This window comes from Pteropus medius, unplaced genomic scaffold (genome assembly GCF_902729225.1).
Source record: "Pteropus medius unplaced genomic scaffold, Ma_sr-lr_union100, whole genome shotgun sequence".
Classification (NCBI taxonomy): domain Eukaryota; kingdom Metazoa; phylum Chordata; class Mammalia; order Chiroptera; family Pteropodidae; genus Pteropus; species Pteropus medius.
This window is the reverse complement of record NW_024352784.1, coordinates 11,701,645-11,723,428: the sequence shown is the minus strand read 5'-3', so window position 1 is coordinate 11,723,428 and position 21,784 is coordinate 11,701,645. Positions and strand designations below refer to the sequence as shown.

The following is a 21,784-nucleotide window of genomic DNA, read 5'->3' as shown; positions in this document are numbered from 1 at the left end:
AAGATCATCAGGCATTAGACTCTCATAGGAGAACCAGTCCCTGGTGATGAAAAAGTTTGGGACCGCTGCTCTAGGGGATAGGTTGTATAGGGAAAAACTCATTAGTAGCTAAGGGAATTGGGGTCAGGGGCTTTGCTGATTGGTTGGGGCTAGGGTAGGAGGCAGTTAATCTTTGCCTCAGGTCCTGATGTCAGTCATGGTGTGATTCTGTCTGGTTTCAAGGAGATGTGGCCCATAGGGTCCTTCAGCCTTCATGGGACTGGAGCTGAAACTCAGCTGAGGTCAAGATGGTATCTTTAGTTTGACCAAAACTCTATCTGTGGTCAACAGACCTGAGGCTTTATTTCTAAAACTGTTTGATGCTGACCAGAATCTGTTGTCCTAAGAGCTGAATGATTAAGTAAGTGGTTGTACAGTATGTACAAAGGTGAAAAGATAAGGCAAAAAAAGAAGCAAGTGGGTATGAGGCCAGTTTGAATCAAGGAGAAAGAGAAAAAGTCATTTTAAAGAAGTGAGGATTTGCATGGCTACACATTTAACACTATAAATATTATTTAAGCTCTATTTGGTTTCCAGAAGTATTTGAGGAGAATAGCTATATAAAACCTTCTTCTGTGTCTTCTATGCCCCATTTCCCAACCTCATTTCCATTCTCATTCTTTTAGTTCAGGTCTTTATCATCTACCATTTATAATATTGTAATTGTTTCCAATCTGATTACTCTATTTATGATCACTTAGTTCTTCAACTCAACTTTTCACTGTTGCCATAGCTATTCCCCATACTCTCTCCTAACCCAAATCAAATTGTGTTAAATGCCTCTTAAAAACTCTCCCCTGGCCTCTTCTTTACAAAACTTTTTAACCTAGCATTCAAGGTGCACTTTTGCTGGCACTCATGCCATGGTTTGGTACCAGTCCTTTATCTTTCTTCATGGTCTGTGCTAACCACCCCAACCAACTCACAATTCAAGATTAAAAGCGGCCTTGCTTCCCTCACATGTATGTGATAAGGATCAGTTAATACACATAAATGCTTTTATTATACTTGTTTGTTTATGTCTCGCTTTGTTCAATAAGAAATGTGAGGTGTGGGAAATTTTTCTAACTGTAAAACACTTCTGTGATGTTATTTTAAAACCATGAAAATCATTGAAGTTTGAATCATAGGGTACCCTAGAGGTGGTGGGGCCTATCACCTTCCATTTTCCACAGCAGCTTATTGACTGGCCTCAGTCAGCTAGTGGCAGAGTTATCAAATGAACCAAAATTTCCACCTCACTACATCTTATCACTTCAGGAAAATGAAAATAGATTGTTTTTTTCTCTTGAGAAAATATGGAGCCTTTACATTTATTTAATTCACTAGTAATACATCTGCTCATCTTACTATCTCTCATCTCTCTGAATAAAGTAGAAATAGTTCAGATTCCGTTCCAGTTTCTTTCTGCTGCCCCCTGCCATATACCAAACAGACCCCCAGCTGTGAAATAATTTGCTTGAAACAGTCCCCTGTGTTCTGTACTTGACTAATTCTAATTGAAATCTACCGACAATTATCTAGACCTTCTCCACTGGGTCACTCCTTTGTATTTTTTAACAAGTTAATTAAGTTTGTAGTTCTTTGCTACTCTTAGCTATTCCAAGACAATCTTATACCAAATCTACTTTTTAATTTTATTATTGCTAATAAAAGTCATATTAAAGTCTGGATTTCATATAAAATGGATATGCTATAATACAAATAGCAACTGTTGATTGATTGAGTACCTACTCGGTATACCAAGTATTAAGTACTTTATTAGCATTATCTCTAATATTCCAGACAACAATCCAGCAAAATGATGGTTAATATTTGCATAGCTTGTAAGGAAACTGAAGGTCAAAGTTAAGTAATTTATCCAAGTACTCAAGATCATGGAGTTGGTAAGTGATGAGACCAGGATTTGAATCTTGACCTTCTCAAGTCTAAACTCAGTGTTCTTCCCATAGCACTGTTTCCATAGCAGGTAGATGACATAATCTGGGATGGAAAATGTCAACGGCCACAGTCAGTGGTGCTGCCTTCTGAGAGGTGTCCCCAAAAGGATCGATTCAGCTTGGGAGGCTTTTAGTGGGGCTGGCAATAGCACATGCCTCCTGCATATTCCCTGTATTTTCTCCAGCTGTAAGCACTCCTGGGGTACATGAGTGATGGTAGAGTATTTCTCAATTCTAAGCTGAAGATTGGTTACACATTGCAGTCATAATAAACTCCAAATTTACTAAAATGTCTTATCATGCCTGGACTACCAAAACTTTGAGAGTCAGTAATGTGCCATGGTTAGGAATGCAGACTTTTAAACTAGATTGCCTAGGTTTAATTTCTGGTTTTGCCGTATATTAGCAGTGAAACCTTGGGCAAGTTATTTCATCTGCCTATACTCCAGTGTCTTTCTCTACAAAGTTTGCATTGTTACGCATTCGTACTTCATAGAGCTGTTATGAGGGTTAAGGAAGATTGTATACAGAAAATGCCACAGAGTAAGTACATATGTCAGCTATCACCACTATCAACGTCATTATCATCATCATCCACGTCATTACCTTTGTTTCTCCCACCTCATCTCTCACCTCTTTCCCATTCTCTTTTCTCTCCTCTCTACCCTTCAGCAACAACTATTTTCTTTTCTTCACATGCACCAGATCGTTTCTCACCTCCAGACCATTCTATGTGCCTCTCTCTGCCTAGAATACTTCTCTGCCTATCCTTCTCCTCACAGCACTGTCTGGATAACTCATTCAGATCTTGTTTCTGATGTCACTTCCTCCAGAGAGCCTTTTCACACCTCCTCATAACTTAACAGGGCCTCCTCCTCTGGGTCCCAGAGCATTCTGATCTTTTTTCGTCCTATTATTTCCCACCAGGTGCTAAATTGTATGTTTACCTCTCATTGTCCTCTACTGAATAGTAAATTGTTTGCAGTGGCTATGTGTTACTCTTATTCACTTTTTCTCTTAAACTGAAAGAGGAAATGACTGAAATCAATATTTTAAAAAATGAAATGTGTATCAGCACTGTTTAGCTCTAGATACTACACAAAGAACACATTAAAAGGTAATAGCTATAAGTTAACTTCCATGTTGCCATAATTGACTTTATATGCACTCAACTGAGTCTGATGAGGTATTAAATAATATCAAGATACTAAAAATAACATTTATAAGAGACATCCCAAAATGGAATGGATGGACTAGAGAAAAAGATTTGCAGAGGCAAATCGTCACTTGATGAGAATGATATAAAGGAATAAGGAAGAGAGTGAGTTCAGTTAACCTGAAAAAGAGAAAACTGTCTTCAAATATACAAGAGGACCACATGACAGAAGAAATCATAGAAAAGAAGAAATCTTCTCTGAACCCTTAGAGGGTAGAACTAGAAGTAAATGCAGGAAAGTACTAGGAAGATCATTTAGATTCAGCACAAAAAACTTTTTGTATCACTAATGCTGACCCCAAGTGGAATGGATTGTCTTGAAAGATAATGAGTTCTTCATTAGTATGAAGTTAGGGCCACATAAAGCTTAGAGGACCGTTGACCTGGGATAATATAGTGTGAATGTATTTTTCACTCATTAACTTGCCTTTTCACTCACCTATTCAGTTATTATGCATCTACTATTTGCCAGGTACTAGCTCCAATAAGACAAGCTCCTTACCTTTAGGAGTTCACGAGCAAGCACATTCTACAGGTCCATTCAGATTGAATCTTTGAGGACTATGAGAAGTTTTTCAGTGAGGAAGGAATGAAAAATTGTGTTCTAGATAAAGAAAATAGCATGTGCAAGGATGCAGAAATGCCCAAATGTGAGAAATGAAAAAGTCAACGTGGTGGAGACAAGGGTATAAGATAATGTCTTTGAATTACCTTAAATTTATACATTGGGGGTCAAAGAGGATCACAAAGGTTCTCCCCATTTCTAAAAGTCTCTCATTCTATAATACTATGAAATAGATAAACATTTCTGGAGAACATAGAGTTATTTATTTACGGAGTCACTGGAGCCCCAGGCCAGGGGCCCTAGAGGCTGAAGTAGCAAAAATAATGTTCATCTTTTAAGAACAAAAAGAAAAAAGATTGACCCTGAAAGCATTCATCTTCACATCAACATTTGAAAAAATACCTACAACTACTTAAATCAACTAGAAGTCCTAAACTTTCTATCCATTGGTAACATGATTGTGAAAGGATGTCATAACAAATAGATCCAGTGACAGTTGTATACATTTGGAGATAGCAGTAAATGGATTTTTCTAGCCTGCCCAAAGCCTTTTGCTTCAGCCTTACATGATCTGATCATTATAAGCTGGGCCATAATGTCTAAATCAGATTGCTTGTGCCCATTGCAAAGCATATCACACTCAATTGTGTGCTGTCAATCTCTGGAAGCTTGAAAGGCAAACTTCAGAATTGGTATTTGATAGCTATACCCTCTCAAAACTGTACAGAATATTAAAGGAAGAACTGTAGAAAGTGCTAAATAGCTTAAGAGTTTTAGTTCAACTGTTTTAAGTCCTTAACCTCTTCCAACTATTTAACCTTGAAGAAGTTCATAATTCTCTCTGAGCTCAGTTTTCTTATTTATAAAATCAGAAAAACAATCCCAGATTTCTGAAGATTAAATGAGAGGCTATATAAACATCTCCTATATATATGAGCATGCCTGATAATCAGCAAATATTACCAATGACTATCATTGTTAATCTCAAAAATAATTAATGGCATCTAATCTCCTAGTCTATGCCTCAGAAGAGAAAATTCAAACCAAAGCAGAAAAATAGACATAATAAATATATGAGTCTGTGTCACATTTGGTATTTCAAAATATCATATCAGTGATGGAAACTGTTTTTGAATGCCTCTGAAATGTTATTTGAGCAAAGATTACTGATAAAAAACTTAATATTCAGGGGCAAAAATAAGGATCAAAGTGACCTTGAAAAGTTTGAAAGATTAGAAAAGAGCAAGTATGTTAACACCTAGAGGAAAATCAGCAGGTACACGTGCAATGGGGTATTGTTCAGGATAACAGCAGCACCGAATGCTCTGCAAATGTCAAGACCCATGGAGAGTTAGGCTTAAGATAAACAAGATTTAGTTATTACTGGTCCAATGGAAAACAAACACATACATAGTTGGGCACATCTGTGACAGGAAAGAAGTCTTGGCTGGTCCTAAGCCTGTGCTAACTCTGATGTGACTTTGGGCAGGTTCCTTCGCCTATGGGGATTATCTCTAATGCATAAGTGGTGGATGAACAAGTTTCTAAGGCTCTTGCATTTCTGAAATTCTGTTTTCCTTTAAAAAAAAAAAAAGAATCAAACATGAAGTAAGCCATACATTATATTCTGTTTTGGTTAATTTCCATTAGATTGTATTTCATCACTTATAGTTACAGCTCTTTGAAGAAATACTCACAGCAATAATTAATAGATACTAATTGCTGAATGCCTATTTGTATCAGGCTCTGTGTTAAGGGCCTCATTTATTTCATCCAACAGCCCTGATAGGTAGGCATTATACCCATTTTTCATGTAAGGAAGCTGAGATTTGAAGAAGTTAATTAACTTTCCTAAGTTACTTAGATATAACTGGTGGATTCAGGATTCAAACCCAGTTATCTGACTCCAAATCTTTGTTTCTTCTCACTTTTCCGTGGTCTCTTAGTGCACTAACTAAGAAAAATTTAGAAGATAATGAAAATATTGAAAGATGTAGAAATCTGATACTATAAAGGAAAGGTCTAAGAAAGAGTGATTGTTCACCTGGTTCTCACATTAAACACCAAAATATATTCCCATAGATCAAAGATTAAATGGCTAAAAATTAAACTATGGTTATATTAGAAGAAAACATGAGTAACTTGTCAAGTATATTGGAGAAGAGAAGACATACAAAACTCAAAAACTAAAGAGGAAACAAAGTTATAAATGTGATTACATGAACCTTTTAAACTTCTGTATGACAAGAAATATTATACAGGGGAAAATTTTAAATAGTTAAAATACAATACACAAACTAGAAATACCAAGCTAGTAAATATGTTTGCCATAGTTATCTGAGATGGACCACTAATATTTTAATATGCAGATAAATTTTTAAAAGAGCAAATTATCCAAGTAAAAAATAAGCAAAACAAGTCAATAGGCATTTTATGCAAAAAGAAATTTAAATAACTAACATATTAAAAGATGCTTAACTTCATAAATGGAGAAATGCAAAATTTTAAAATACAATTGTTTACCTATCAGAATGGCAAAGGTCAAATGTTGGAATATGTGCAATTTTTATGGGTGTGAGGAAGTAGCCAATCATATATTATTGGTGGGAGTATAAAATAATTCTACATTTTTGGAGGCAACTTAGCAATAGCAATAGTTAATACTCATACCCTTTATTCAACAAGTTATTGTTAGGTGATATTTATTACAGTGTGGTTTATAATAGCAAAATACTGAAGCAACCTAAGGGCCCATCTACCTTGCACTGATAAAATAAATTGTTTGACACTGAATAATAGAACACTGCACAGCTGTCAAAATGAATGAGACAATGTATAGGAATATGTGAATGAAGAAAGCTCTCAAAGATATATTAATAAGTGGGAAAAAAACAAGGTATAAAACAATGTATAAAATATCTTATTTATATAAAATTTAAAAATTATTTATAATTTTATAAACCTTATATTCATAACAAAAACAATTGGTAGTATATACAAAAAGCCATCAACCTGGTTACTCTGGAGAGAATAATAAAAGGTAGGGAGAACCTTTTATATTTATGCCTTTTTGTATTGCTTCATATTGTAATTTTCATATATGTGCATTATGTACATATATTAATTTTATTTTTATATCAATACATTATCTGGGCAATCAGATTATGGCCTGTTTTTGTTTTCTTTATTAATTTCTGTTTAGTGAATAATCGTTTTTAAAATGTGTGATAGCGAATTAAAAGAAATTAATAATGTACATGCTCTTTGATTAGAAAGCATATTTCCAATAAATTTATTCTTCAGAAACACATTCATAGTATTTGTGGTAGCAAAAAGCAGATGCAATCCTAGCTACATCAATAGGAATCGTATTGATAAAATGCTGGTACATCCATACCATGGCATAGGCTCTCATTAAAAAGGTAAACTGACATGAGCTGATATGGAAGATGTCTGAGATACATGGTTAAATAAAAAGCAAAACAAGTTATAGAATTATATGTGATGTGATCCTATTCATTTAAATAAAAAGGTGATAATATATTAAAAAATAGAGAAAGAAACAGAGATAAAGTCATGTGCTTGCATGTGTATATAGTAGATTGCTATAAAGTATACACAAGACACCGCTCACAGTGATTACCACAGGGGTGCAGATGGTGAAGGGACTTTTTACTTTCCCTTTTATACCTTTCTGAAACATTAGAATTCATTTACCATGATCATGTATCATTTTTTTAATAAAAAGCTAACTCGAATTGTTTGAAAAGAGAAGAGATTATTTGGTCCATGACATTTGTGTATTCAGCTTACTGTAGGCAGGAGCTTAGATCAAATTACTTTTCCTGTCTCTTCTGGCTCTCTGAGTCATACTTGTGACTCACCAATGCCTGGATAGTCTCTGAAATGGCTGTCATCTACTTGGAGTAAATCTGAATTTTATAGTTCAGAAGACCTGTTAGACTCGAAGACTTCTTTGAGTCTAACTTTAAGAAGCAGGAGAAAATTGAGGCTCGGACTGATAATATGACAGTCACTCAGCTAGCGAGTGGCACAACCAGACCAAGCCTAGCTTAGCAGACTTCCCAATTTACTATGTAATCAACACTCTCAGTAATGAGTTCACCAGAATAGAAAGCTAGGGAAGAGGCCAGAAAAATTATAAATGTGAATAAGGAGACTTCAGCAAGGTTATTATGAGAGGATCAGAATGTAGAATTGATGCTCCAGGCCTGATAGGGAAACACAGTGGTCACCCCCAAACACACACCCAATGTCATTGTCAAAGAGGATTGATGAGAGGCCAAATAAGATTCTACACTTTATGTGTAGATACACTGATCAGTTTTTATTCTTTTTCACGGATGATAGCCACCTTCCCTGTAAATAAAAGGAAACAGAATTCTGATATCTGCAAAAACCTAGCTCTGTGTAGGTTCGAAAACTGGACTTACTGTGTGTCCAGTTAAAGCAGAAAAGCTTCCCAGGAGCTTGTGTTCTTTGTTCCCCACCTATGTGCCTCTCCTGGGGCAGAGAGCCCTGTCATTGAAAAGCACCCAGTAATTACATTGTGTTGACTTAGACTGAATTGATTTGAGGAAGATTTTAGCTTTTGCTTCTCACTAAATTTGACTTCAGAATAATTTTTCCCTCATGGCAGAGCTTTGTGCTTGTTTTTTAGATGCTCTGTTTCTCTCCTGGCATGGGCCCCAAAATGGGAGTTAGCAACAGCAACATAAACTCCAGACATTCTTTATTTCATTTTGTCATAATTCATGCTAGAATTGTGCATGAGAAATGGGGCAGTTAAGTTTATTTTGGAACAAGGCTCAGGGCTATCTAACCAAGCTCAGAATGACAGGACCAGGCACATTACCAAAGAGGAGGATTTGGCGGACAGCCAGCCCCATTCCATACAGTCTCCCCAGAACCTCATCTGAATAAATTAATCTGTCAGCACATACTTCTCTACGTATATTACATGTGTCTCTCTTTGTCGTCCTGTTTTTTTCTCCAATTTCGAAGGGTACTATCTACTCCAGAAATCCAGGAAACTTACAGAAGCAGATTAAATGCAGACGCTAACATCCCCATGAATGTGGGTACAAAAAAGTTTCAGCCCCGTCAGACCATAGCACAAACACCACAAGGTGAAATTTCATTTGTCAGCTAACTAAAAGTTCTCAAGAGCATGAAACCTACTAAGTTAAGACTCAAATGCCTGGGTCTCAAATGCATGAGGAGTTTTGAGGCAGGTGACATCATCTTAGCCTCACAGTTTGGGAAAACGTTTTTCTTCTTTCTTCCTGTCTTCCAGGTGAATGGCATTGACCTCCGTGGAGCATCCCATGAACAGGCTGCTGCAGCACTAAAGGGGGCTGGACAGACGGTGACAATTATAGCACAATACCAACCTGAAGGTCAGTGAGAACCCAAACTTCTAATGTTTCGATATGTGAATGTATGAATGTGTATCTGCATTTCTGGTCACCTGTATTAACCAGTCACCACCAACAAGGTTTTTAAAAAAATACCTATTGTAAAAAAAAATGCTTCTTGTCTCAAAAACATGAGGCTTTGTTACTCTTAATCTTCCAAGAAAAATTAGACAGCTTGAAGGCCCTGTTTGAAATACAAATTCCAATAAATAACAACTAACATTAGCTGTACTTTATTTATATACTTAACCTGGTACATCCTTTTGGTCAGCGATGAATACTATAAAAACAATTAAGATTTAGGAAGCAAGAAAGAGAGTTCATGCACAGAAATAGACCAAGATTAGTAAACCAACCATATTCTCTCCTTGTGGCATTAACTCTTAACAGTAACATGGTTTTGAGAGGTTTCTGGTATAGATTTTCTTTCTTTTCTCTCTCCTTCTCTCTCTCTCTTTTTCTGCTGCTTGGTTGGAATATATCTCCATAAACCCTGAGACTTGATTAGATGTCATAAATTAGATTAGCTGACTGAGACTTGATGAGATATTCTAAATTTGATTAGCCATACCCCACTCTTTGGTTTGTTTCAACATCTGTTTCTGTGATCAAGTGAGGTTCAATGAGACAACTGGGATGTTATCTATTATGTAGTTGATTTCTTAGCAAATTTGTATATAGATTGCTCCTTTGTTAACGAAACATAGTTAAGCTCACCACTGTGGGCTACACTTTGTACAAAAAAAAAAAATAAGGGAATATGGCTTCTGTCTTCAAGAAATGTAGTTAATTGCTTTTGGTCTACATGGCTAGCAGAGAGGAATGTTAAATAGCCAAACATGAAAATACAAGATGCCATTAAGGAAGAGCTTTTGTGCATGTGGGTATATAGAATTTCTTTGGCTTTTCAAATAAATTTTTAATGGTAAATGTCCTATTGTTTTGAAAGACTGAGATTTGTGTCTCAGGGTTTGTGTCTTGCCTGTGACATCTTAGATTTTACCATTAATGGTAGCCAACCACATGTTTTACATGAGAACAGAGAAAACATTCTGCTACATGTGTTTTGGTAATTGTCTTCACGTTACCTGACTTTAGAATTAGAATTTGCTATGGCTTTACAAAAAACAAACAAACAAACAAAAAAATTATGAAGTGCTTTCTCCTATTGCCCTAGCCCAGATGTGGCTAGAGGGCTGGTAAAGAGAGGATATGTGACTACTAAAGAGAGATGATAACACCAAGGGACCATGTTCTTCCCAGACAGTTTGAGAAGTCTTCTGCTGCTTAAGAATTAGTAGATGTGTCTTCTAATAGGAGTAAATGGCTCCAAAGTATCCATTGTAAAAAGAATATGAAAAGATCTGGGTTAGCAAAATTTGATAAACAAATTCTACGTCACATAAACTTTTTCACAGGAATTCTTCCATTTTCGTGAGAGCTGTTTTCTTCCGGTCTCAAACTCTATGCCCTTCGTCATAATCTGGTACATGGCATAAATATCCCTGGCTGTTTTCCTGTTTCTAAAAAATTTCATCTCAAACTATTCTGCAAACTGGTAAGAGGGTCAGAATTCTAGTTACACCAGTTAGAAGCTCTTAACAGTGAAGACAGCCATTCATATAACCTTGAACAGAATAATTTCAAGTTTTAAAGGCTACAATAAAGGACAAGCATGTCCTAGTTCTATCAGCATAAATCTTCATCTTAAGCTTCCTTACAACTTGTTTCCTTTAAGCAATATACTTAATTTGGATACTAGACAGTACTTCATTAAGATGCCTGTTTAAGCATGTCTTATAAATCATATAAATTGATATTTAAACTGCTTCTAAAGAAACCTGCAAATAACAACAATTTCGAAATGCTAAAATGCAGTTAAGATTCACAGAATGACTTCCTTATTTTAATATTCTAACTGCATTCTGATTTGTTACAGCTTTAAATCAATTTAAAATGTGGTCATGAAACATGAAGCAATCATTTCCCCCTTGGAAAATTTAATGTGCAACTAAGCCTTAATTTAACTATTGTTTGAAATGGAAAACTGATTGGATTGTCATTTAGGTCATTTAGAGACATTTAAAGTATACAATATCTTTAGAAAATAATGAAAAATTTACCTTTAAAATAACAAGTGAAAAGAAGAGTCTGCCATGACATTCCAAAGGGAAATTCTCATCAGGTCCACTTCATTTGCAGCAGTATTGTGAGATGTCCATATTAAGACAGTTTTTATCGACATCTCTTTTAATATGATCAAGAACCACGCTTTTGGTAAATAAGTTTTTCATTTACATTAAAATGCTTTTACCAGGAACATTCTAGATACCTTGCTCAATATTACTAAATATTCAAAAATTTGGTCCTTAGCCCACCCCAAGCCTTTGTCTTTAAGGAATTTTTTATCTTATTGAGGAGAAAGAACTGAGACACATTTAACAGAGATCAGTTTCTAATGGCATAGGACCAAAATTGTATGATAATGGTCCCATCTCTAACAAAGATGAAATATCAGAGAAGAGATAAACCTGCAGGAGCAAGAACAGTGCAAAGAGAACTTTATGGAAATGAGAGAACAGATCCAGACCTTACAAAATAGGTGGGACTTCTATTCTGGGGAGGAGGAAGAAAGAATATCTTGATAAACTACATAAGATTGTGAGCTCCATTCATACAGACATAAAACCCATATTTTGTTCGCTGATAAATCTATCTTCAGTGTTGTGCTATAACGTATTTTTTAAAGGATTGCTGAATTAATGAATAAAAGTTTACCATTTTTCAGTACTTGAAGGTAATTGAAGACTGAAGAGATGCCTTTTACTACTTGCACTTTTTCATTTTCGTTTCAAAGCAAAAAATAGGTGCTAAACAAGTGGGTGTTGCAAAATATAAAACCATTTCTACTGTGTTTTTCATAGTACTTAGCACTTTTTTGACATAATCTTAAATAATTTATAAATATTATAATATAGCAATAAACATCTTCCTTAGCAAGTTTTCCTGCCCAAAGGAAGGCCAACGTTGTTATATTCACTTCTGCTTAATTCAGACTTTGGCACTAGTTGTCTGAATTACTCTGTCCATCATCAATCTTATTCAATGTCTAGTTCTAGATGATGGAATTGAAGCCAAATTTGAAGAGTCACATACAAACAATGTTTCTTTCTGGTGAGTGATTGTGATTCATTTTTACCGTCTTTTTTTATCCAATCCGTATCACATGCTTGCTTTGAAATTAATATGTACTGTATTAATAATAGGAATAAAATAATGAAGTCATGTTTCCTCTTCTTTTAAAGATCATAGATCTGCTACTTCGGGAATAATTCTACTTAAGCCATATGTAAAGTTAATTCTTGTAAAAATTTTAATTACCTACATTCAATTAGTGAAGTTGCCCCAACACAACTTTAAAAAGAGAATATAATGCCCGCAGCACCTCGCCCCTCATCTAAGTACACATATATGTGCCTTTCTTTACCCTTTCCAGCCATCTTCCCCATTCCTTTTAGAATTATCTTTCTAAAAAATATGACCCCAATGTGCCTATGTACAAACTCCTTGCCCTTCACAATATGGTCCCATCCAACTTTCATGCTCCCTCCCCATTCTTCTCACCACCACCCACCAGTATAATCCTTTTTCTCTCTTCCACTGCCATGTTGCTGGGCCTTTGCTCATGTGGATTCCTCTACTTGAAATTCTTTTCTGCCTCTTTCTACCAGTAGGATTCCTACTCATCTTAAGGGCCCTCGGACATCAACTTCATTATGAAGCCATCTTTAATCTACTAAGCCAATGCTGACTGATTCTTTCTTTGAGCTCCCTAGACCTGTATTCAGACACCTGGTGTGTCCCTTATCATGATTCGTACATTTCTCCACTCAAGTAAGCTTCTAAAAGGCAAGGGCCCTCTATTGCTAATTTTATCTCCTCTGTTAATTTGCTCAATATGAATTCGACCATGCTTAATTAAAGAGTTATCAAATGGGTCTCCTATTGTTGTAGAAATGCAATATAATATCTTCATCATATTGGCAAATATTAATAGTAGGTACTTAAGAAGTAGTTGTTGAATAAATATTGAATAAATGGCCTGGAGTCTTGATATTAGATATAGAAATGGTAAGTTAATTCCTAGATTGGACATTTGGTGTTGATTCAGTTTTCAGACGGTGCCTTTTTTGTTTTGGTTACAAAACCTTTAGCAACACTTTCTCCTAACTTGCAGAAAATCTGTAGCTGCTGCTCTGTAACATGGCACAAAAAATAGATGATTAAAGCTCTAACATTTTTTTAAAGTTCTGAAACGCAACTTTAACACCATTGATGAATTTTAAAAGACATTGATTACGACCTTATTATACATTTGTCAAAAAAAAAAAAATCTAACCTCTCATTCCCCTGGGTCAGATTGGGGCAAATCTTTACAGCATCTGTTGCCCTCTCGTTAGTGTAATGATACCTATATCAGTGTGAGATTATCAACTGAGGTTGAAATAATAAACCACAGATAGTCGCTTGGAGAACCAAGTGAATGATATAAATTGTTGAATAAAGCACAAAATGGAAACAATTGCCAAGCTGTTTCTAGGAAGACCGCTCAATGATTAGGCATGTCTCAGTGGTTTTACTAAGGACAGGTTAGGCTGCACGGGATCTAAACGTTCATGTGTTATTCACCTCTACTTTGCCTGTATCTTGCTTCTAAAAACAGATTTTCAAGCAAATTTATAATCTTGCTCAAAGTGCTCAGTAAATGAACCTGATCAGGCTTCATTCTCTTTAATTATGGTCTCTCCTACAGATGAGTAAAGAGGCAGTGAGTGGGAATGAGGTCAGATTGAACTCCATCATGATAGATGGCTCTATGACCTGAAAGATAGTCATGAAGGCATCATTATAAAATTTCTTTGAGTAATTTACTATATTTTAAAGCAGAAGTTCATGTTTAAAAATCCTATTCACTTTTTAAAATTGTGAAGCTAATTCAGAAAGAAAAGCAGGTATTCTTTTCAGCATGAAGTGAAACTCTGATGTTATTCAGAAAAACCTCTCTGAATTAAGCCACCAAGCTTAAACCAGAGTTGGACACTATGGCACATTTCTCTACAGAGTCAAAGATATAATAAATATATGAATGAGTATATAATTTGCATATAAAAAATATGTGATTTACCCTGTGAAGAATATAGACACTTTCTATACCTCGAGGTTCTCAGAAATGAGAGTATATACAACATCTAGAAAGCTTACTTACAATGCAAGCTATATTTCTTTCTTTAAATCAATGTCTGCATAAGTTTATGCATATGAATGAGCAGCTGTGGTGTGCTGAAATATTTTCTCAGTGCAAATAACTGCGTCTTAAATGCCCAGGCAAGATTCATAAAGGCCAGCTGTGGGTCTTGGTCAGAAACTGCATCAACATCAGCAGGAAACATTTAAAATGAGCTTTGGAGTGAAAAGTACTATGCAAGACTCTGGACTGGGAAGAGAAGATCAGTATTCTAGTGTCAACCCTAACTTTAGTTGTGTGACCTTTTGGTATTTATTTATATTTATAAGTCCCAGTGTTCTCACCTATTAAAAAAGAAAAAGTGAGGATGGGTAGGATATTATCAGAATAACTTCTGGTTATTAAACTTTAGACTAAAAACATGACTCCGAGCCTCAGGTGGCATAAAACCATAAATTTCATTACTTGAAAGTTTTGTCACCCATTTACATCTTTTTTTCATTGTTTTCATTCTTTTAGAAGAAATGAGTGTACAGTCTAGTTAACTTGATTCATTCAGTATGGTTTAACTATAATCATTGAGAAATAGAAACTAAGGGTTAGAAGAATCCTTAAAGACCATCCTGTCCAGCTTCTTCATTTCATGGATGGGGAAACTGAAGCTAAGTCAGCATCCAGATAGGAAAACAGTCAATATCTAAAAAATTGTTTTAACTCATGGACACGGACAATAGACTAGTGGCCAGAGGGGAATGGGGAGAGGAAAGGTAGATAGGATAAAAGTGGTCAAATATTTATGTGGTGATAGGAAGAAATCTAACTACGGGTGGTCAACACACAATGCAATATGTATGTGTATGTGTGTGTATATATATATATATATATATATATATGCCTTACAGTTGAATTGTACAACTGAAACTTACTGGATTTCGTTAACCAATGTCACCATAATAAAAAAAAGTTGTCGTAGATACTAGAGCTGAGGCTAATTGAACAGCTAGTAAATTATTTAATTCTTTTAATTCACTTTAGTAGTTCATGATGGCAGATTCCTTAAATAGCCCAATGTATATAATTCAGTAAGATTATTATGATCAAATGAACATAAAGGAGTTTTAAAAATTCTCATAGAGCCTTAGGTTTTTCTCACGTATACAACTTCATTTTTATTTATAACCTGTTACAATTGTTATTTGCTGTTCATGTAGCATAGTTGAATGATATATAAAAGAGGTTTAAATATAAAAGCAATTATTATTAATTTAGAAAAAAACACCATTCTTGGAATATTAAAAATTCGATAAACTGTTCAAACATGTGATCTTTCTCTTCCCCATCCTAACTTCTTCGTGCAGCATGCTTCATTCATCTATCCATCCATCCATCCATCCATCTATTCATCCATTCATCTATCCAGCATCAATCAGTTCCTCTTTAATGATTGTATTGCTATATATCAGATTTCTCGAGAAGTATTGCATTAAATCTGGTTTAATTGATCTGGTTGTCATATTCTAATTTTTACCAAAATGTTAGGAAGGAAATTTAAATAAAATGTCACATGACTCAAGAATTTTTATTGCTTAACCATGTCTTTCTCTACAACTCTCATATATATGCATTCCACTAACAAAAATTGGCTCCTCCTGAAACTAAAAACCTCCCAGGATGTTCCCTCACTCAAAATATCCTTTTTTTTAGCCTTCTCCTACTTGCTTTTGTTTCCTCCCCAACCTCCATCTAACACATAGCACCATAGAATATGACCAAATGTTTACAAAACCGATTATAGGTCATGCCTCCTTCCATTGTATTTGCTCTGTTCCCGTCCCCATAAAAATCATCAAAAAAGATGATTGCTATATACTACAAATAGAGTCTGCAGATTTATGGGAGATTCTCTCCAGATACTTTAATAATTAGTGATGTTGCATCCCTCTCTCCATGCCCACACCCCAGTTTGGACCTAGAGAAATGTAATGAAGACAAAAGGAGATATTATTTCCTGATTCATAGAAAACTCTTGACCTCACTGTCTATCCTGGAACTCTAACATCTCAAATTAATATGAAAGGAGTTAAAAATATTTACAAAACTGATTATAAGTCATGCCTCCTCTCACTGTATCATCTCTGTTCCCATCCCCATAATAAATATCATTTCATAATTAAATATATTGATCTTTTGGGTATCTAATCCTGTGATTTTATATTATTTTGTAGGTCTCTTGACATCTACTGACATAAAGCACTCACTTGTTAATACTGAAAGAAGCTAAATAAGTCCTTGCGCTGGAGACATTTTGACAACCAAAAAAATCTCTTAAATCCATACTTGTCATTAGTAACACTCGGACCAAATACATGGAAATAAAGGGGCCAAATCCTCTTCTTCGTGATACAAGTATTACAAAATGAACACAAATCCTCATTAGATAACCCTTCCACTTGATATGGAATTTCAGGATATTAGAGAACTGTAAAGGAATAGTCTACATAGATAAACAGAAGAGGAATATAAACCAAGATAGATTTAAAATAACTTAACTCTTTATTCTGGGTGCCAGGTCTAGTTTACTCTCACATCTGTTTGAAAATCCCCCTGTTTAAGCCAGTCCTCAGATTTAATAATGAGTAATGAAACATCTTTCTTTGCAACCAATGTTTTATTAACCGCATCCAAGCCACATCCCCTTTCTGAAAGTCGATTCCCTTGTTTGTTAACTAAGATGGTTAGAGAGAAATATAAGGCTCTTTTCAGCTGATATTCTGTGAAATTTAGTTTACTGTGTCTTCTAATTAAAACTTGTCATCAAAGAACAATAATTACAGGCCGGTAATTTCTAAATGTTCTCTTTTTATTTCACACATTTTAAAACGTGGAAATTCTGCTTTAACCCACTTGTGGGAAGGGGAAAGATCTATATCTGTGGCAGTCTTTTCTCTGTGTTCAATAAGATTTGAACTCTCTAATAATAGTTTTAAGTTTAATTCAAGTAGAAGCACTTATTGCTAGTTGGGGCTTTCAAGATTAACAACTTACTGTGAATGGTCTTTTTGTTTAGAAACCCATTGTAGCCTAAATCTCATCAGTTTAATCAATTAAATTGTAATTACCAAGCTTAGAAATAGATTTATTAGACTGAAAGGAAGCAATATGAAAAAAAAAATCAATTTCAGGACATTAAGGGTACAGAAAGCTGAAACAGTGGCAGTGTCTTGAATTTGTAGAATTACAAGTAGTAGCAACTTTAGAATGGAAAAGCCAAGCCTAGGAAATATATACATCTTTAATGTGCCTTATTGATCCATAATCCCCATGAGATTCCTTGTAAACTCAATGACTAAGTCTATAAAAGGCAAAAGTTCCAAACTGCACTTTGGTTTGAGATAATCTTTTCTTATACCTTCTCTCAATTTCCTCATGTTCATGTTCCCAGTGCTAAGAGTAATTTATTTTCTTAATAAAGAGTTGCTGATGTATTACAAACATCAAATAATGGCAAAACAAACATTCATTCATTTAATAAACCTAATGTTTATTAAATATTTCTGATGAGTGACACATTGCCCTGGACATTAGCAGTAGAATGATGAGAAAAATAGACATGACCTTTTCTCTACTATATCTTAGTTAACCACATAAAATCACACTAGTGAATTACACAACCTAACCTACTTATCTGGAAAGAGAAAAGAACTTGGATCTAGATCCTTAGAATCTAGAAACTCAAATATATTTTTAGAATACACTAAACCAAGCTAAACCGCAACAAACAAAAAACTCGGACCTAGCTAGAGAGTCAAGAAAGATCCCTCCAAAATAACATTTTCTTTAATCTGAAGATAGAGTAGGCATTACTTTGTCAAGGCAGAGCAGAGGAAGGAGTTGTAAAGAAGAGGAGGGAAAGGTGTGTGAAGTCACCTACGAAGCAGAGAGGTTAGTGCTGTGGAAGGACCGAAGGCAAACCGAGGAAAGTGGGAAAAACACTGTACACAAGGTGGTGAAAGAAGGAGGTCGAGGCAGATCATGCAGGACTGTGTCAAATATTTGGTTCTTTCTCCTGAAAGCAATGGTGTTGAATGGCTCTTAAGCCAGAGGCTGGAAAAATCAGATTTGCTTTTCGAAAAATAGATCTAGCTGCTCAATAGAAAGCAGGCCAGAGAGCTCTGAAGGGGCTGGGGAAGGACCAGTTGAAAACATTCATCAAGGTGACAGGTAGTGGTGGTGAAATCAGAGTAGTAGCATAATAGGTGGAGAGAAGTAGACGGACTCAGGGAGGTGGCTGGCAGGGTGAGGGGGCAGTGAGTAAATGATAAAACCAATAGACATATATATTAGCTTAAAAAAATACATAAATTTATCCATTTTATTAAAATTTGGCAAAGCATTATTGACTAGTTACAAGACAGACCCCTCAGAGAAAAGCATGTTTTATTTATCTTTATGTCTCTAGTCCGTAGCATGGTGCCTAGTTCATAGTAGGCATTTAATAAATGTAGACCAAATGAAAAAATAAATGAACAATTCCAATGAATAAATGTATCTATTTTACAGGAATTCCCTCTTAATTTTTTTCTTTTAACTAAAGCAGAACTAACTATAGATGAGCAAAAAGAAAGATGGTGAAAGAGATGTCTGCAAGAAAAAGAATAATTAAAACTAGCCTGTACAGAACACTCACTATATGCCTGACAACATTTTAAAATCTGTTTTATGTTAACTCATTTAAACTTCTCAAAAACCTATGGCATAAATTCTATTGCTTTGCCATTCGTTCATTTGCAAATGAGGAAACTGAGACTTAGAAAGCATTAATGGTTTTCCCAAGGTCAGACAACTAACCCATAGAGTAAAAGCAGGATTTGATCTCATGCAGAAAGACTCCAGAACAACCACTGCACTAAGACTGCCTCTCATAGGAAAAGAGAAAAGAAACCAGATTTGTGTGGTGATAAAAGGGTTGGAGAGAAAAATGGGGAGGGATAAAGCGGGTATGGTGAATCCAAAGAAGGAAAGGTGCCATATACTCCAGGAGAGAAGTACAGAAGGGACAAAAATGAGTCTAATGGGGAAAAAGAGATAGGAGTGTCCAGGCTGGGCAGGGCCAGCGTGTGGGTGAGATCGGGCAGTCTAGTAATCAGATATAATTGAGAATGGAGACGGTACTGGCTTGGAGTAGCTGCTGGGCCAGGGAGCATATCCAGTCTAGGAAAGTGTGTTCTCTTCTTTTATTTGTTATTGTTTTTGTTCTTTTCAGTATATGGGAGTCTTAGGCCTACAGTTCAGCTCTGGGAATAGTTGTGGTCCCAAACTGGTATAAAGGCAGGAAGAGGATTCACCACTTACTACCTGTGAGGCAGGTAGTGACAACCTCTCTGAGTCTGAAATTCTTGCCCTGTAACATAGGGATGATTATGTTTACCTTTCAGAGTTGCTGGAAGAATTGGAGAAAATGGAAGTAGAATGTGTGGAAGGTAGTAGGCCGTCCATAAATGACAACTAGTATCACAGCCCTCAACAACAAGTTTGCTTAAGTAAACACCGTGCTCCCTTCTGCTCTACTCAGAGCTTTGCACTGTACTTAGAACTATCCCTGAGAGGGGTCAGAGAGCTTCACAGAGTTTGGGAAGCATCAGTGGTTATGAGTTCCTACTGTGAAATCAGATATGATTCAAATTCCAGCTCTACCGTTAACAGCTGTGTGACCTTGGACAAATTACTTCACCTCTCAAAATATCATTCTTTATCTGTAAAATAGGGATTCACATCCATGTCACTGGATGACTTTGAGAATTAAGTGAATTAATTTATTCATAATGCTAAATACAGTTCCTGACAAATAGCACATCTTCAGTAAATGGTAACTATCATTTTTATGGGGATTACTCAGAAACATGAGTAAGCCTGTGATGTGGTTATTATAGGTAGAGAGACAGAAACAGACCCAGAGGGGGAAAGGGCCTTGAGAATGCCCTTGGGAGACAGTGGATACAGGTTTTTGAGGGATTTCTTCAGATAACACAATTGATATGGAAATAACTCCTGTGACAGGGTTAAGTAAACTGCTCTCTGAAGGGTCCTAGAGTCCAGTGAAGGAATTGCAAGAGCAGGGCGTTGGGGAGCGCCAAAGAAGCCAGCCTGGGCCCTGGCCTCATCCCACTCCAAACAGAGCAGGCTTTATTGTTTTTCCTGTTTGATCTTGGATGCATGAAGCAAGGATTCTGCCACAAAAACAAACAAACAAACAAACAAAACCAGTTTTAAGCTTTTTTAGCAGTTGGCAAAAAAAAAGAAAAAAGAAAAAGAAAAAGAAAAAAGGCTGTTCAAATTAAGGTATGTGTGGTTAGGATCTAAATTATCTGTAAGCTCAGTTAATTTTCCACTAGAATGTAAATTTCATGAGAGCATGAATTCTTATCTGTTTCGATCACTGCTGTGTCCTCAAAGCCTAGAACAGTGCCTGGCCCACAGTGGCCATTCAATAAACATTTGTAAAATGAATGAATGAGCTAAACAAATGTTCGTGCCTTGCAGTTTCTTCTCAAACTGTGTAGGTGGCAGAACAAACTCATCCCCACTGAAATGCCTAGTACAAGTCACGTTCGTTAACTAGAGCTCCCAAACATTGATTTTTATGTGCTAAAAAAAATGTTCCATCTATGAAAGTAGATTATATTGTTCCAAGATTGAATCTGGCATCACTGCTGACCGAGCTGTCAAAGACAAAGACACTTTCAGTTTTATTTTCATTGTTTGCTGTGTAAAAGCAAAAAATTAAGCAAATAGACTCTTTTTCTCCAATGAACCTAATAGTGATTTTGTGCATTTTGTAAGTCTCGGATACATTAAATAAAATATAAAATATTAACTTACACAGTTTTAAGGATTCACAGTTTCTCATGAGATCTACAGAACAACTCCAAGAGTTACGTAGATGGGTAGTAGTATCATCATTCTAATTCATAGGTAAGGAAAGTGAAGCTCAGTGAATTTAAGTGATTCGCTCAAGGTCATGCTACTAATAAGTGCTGTGAGCTAAACTTGCACCCAGATCCTCTGAATCTACTTTTTGTGCTTCATACTTCCTTCATTCTTCAAATGTTCTTCAGCATCATCCTATTTTATAATTCTTTTATCCAAATAAGGATAGTCGAAGCCAGAATTATCAGGTTTTCCCCAAGTTTACTAAATAAGCATATTTTAAGAAAATTTATGTTCGTTTGGTACGTGAATGTTAGATGGTATATCATTTTAACTTTACTATTTAATAGTAATATAATTACATGAGTTCAAAAATCAAAATAATATTAGAAGTTGTTGACTGAGAAGTCTCAT

At 35.6% G+C, this 21,784-nt stretch overlaps 1 protein-coding gene across 4 annotated transcripts in view; it reads left to right on the top strand.

The window, feature by feature from the left end:
- DLG2 (discs large MAGUK scaffold protein 2) overlaps positions 1-21,784 on the top strand; it is a 1,673,246-nt gene that overhangs the window by 1,396,561 nt on the left and 254,901 nt on the right. For all 4 annotated transcript variants that reach the window (XM_039848192.1, XM_039848194.1, XM_039848195.1 and 1 more), the window contains one exon: positions 9,078-9,180. In XM_039848192.1, the coding sequence (XP_039704126.1) occupies positions 9,078-9,180 (103 nt within the window). The remainder of the gene's footprint in view (positions 1-9,077; positions 9,181-21,784) is intronic.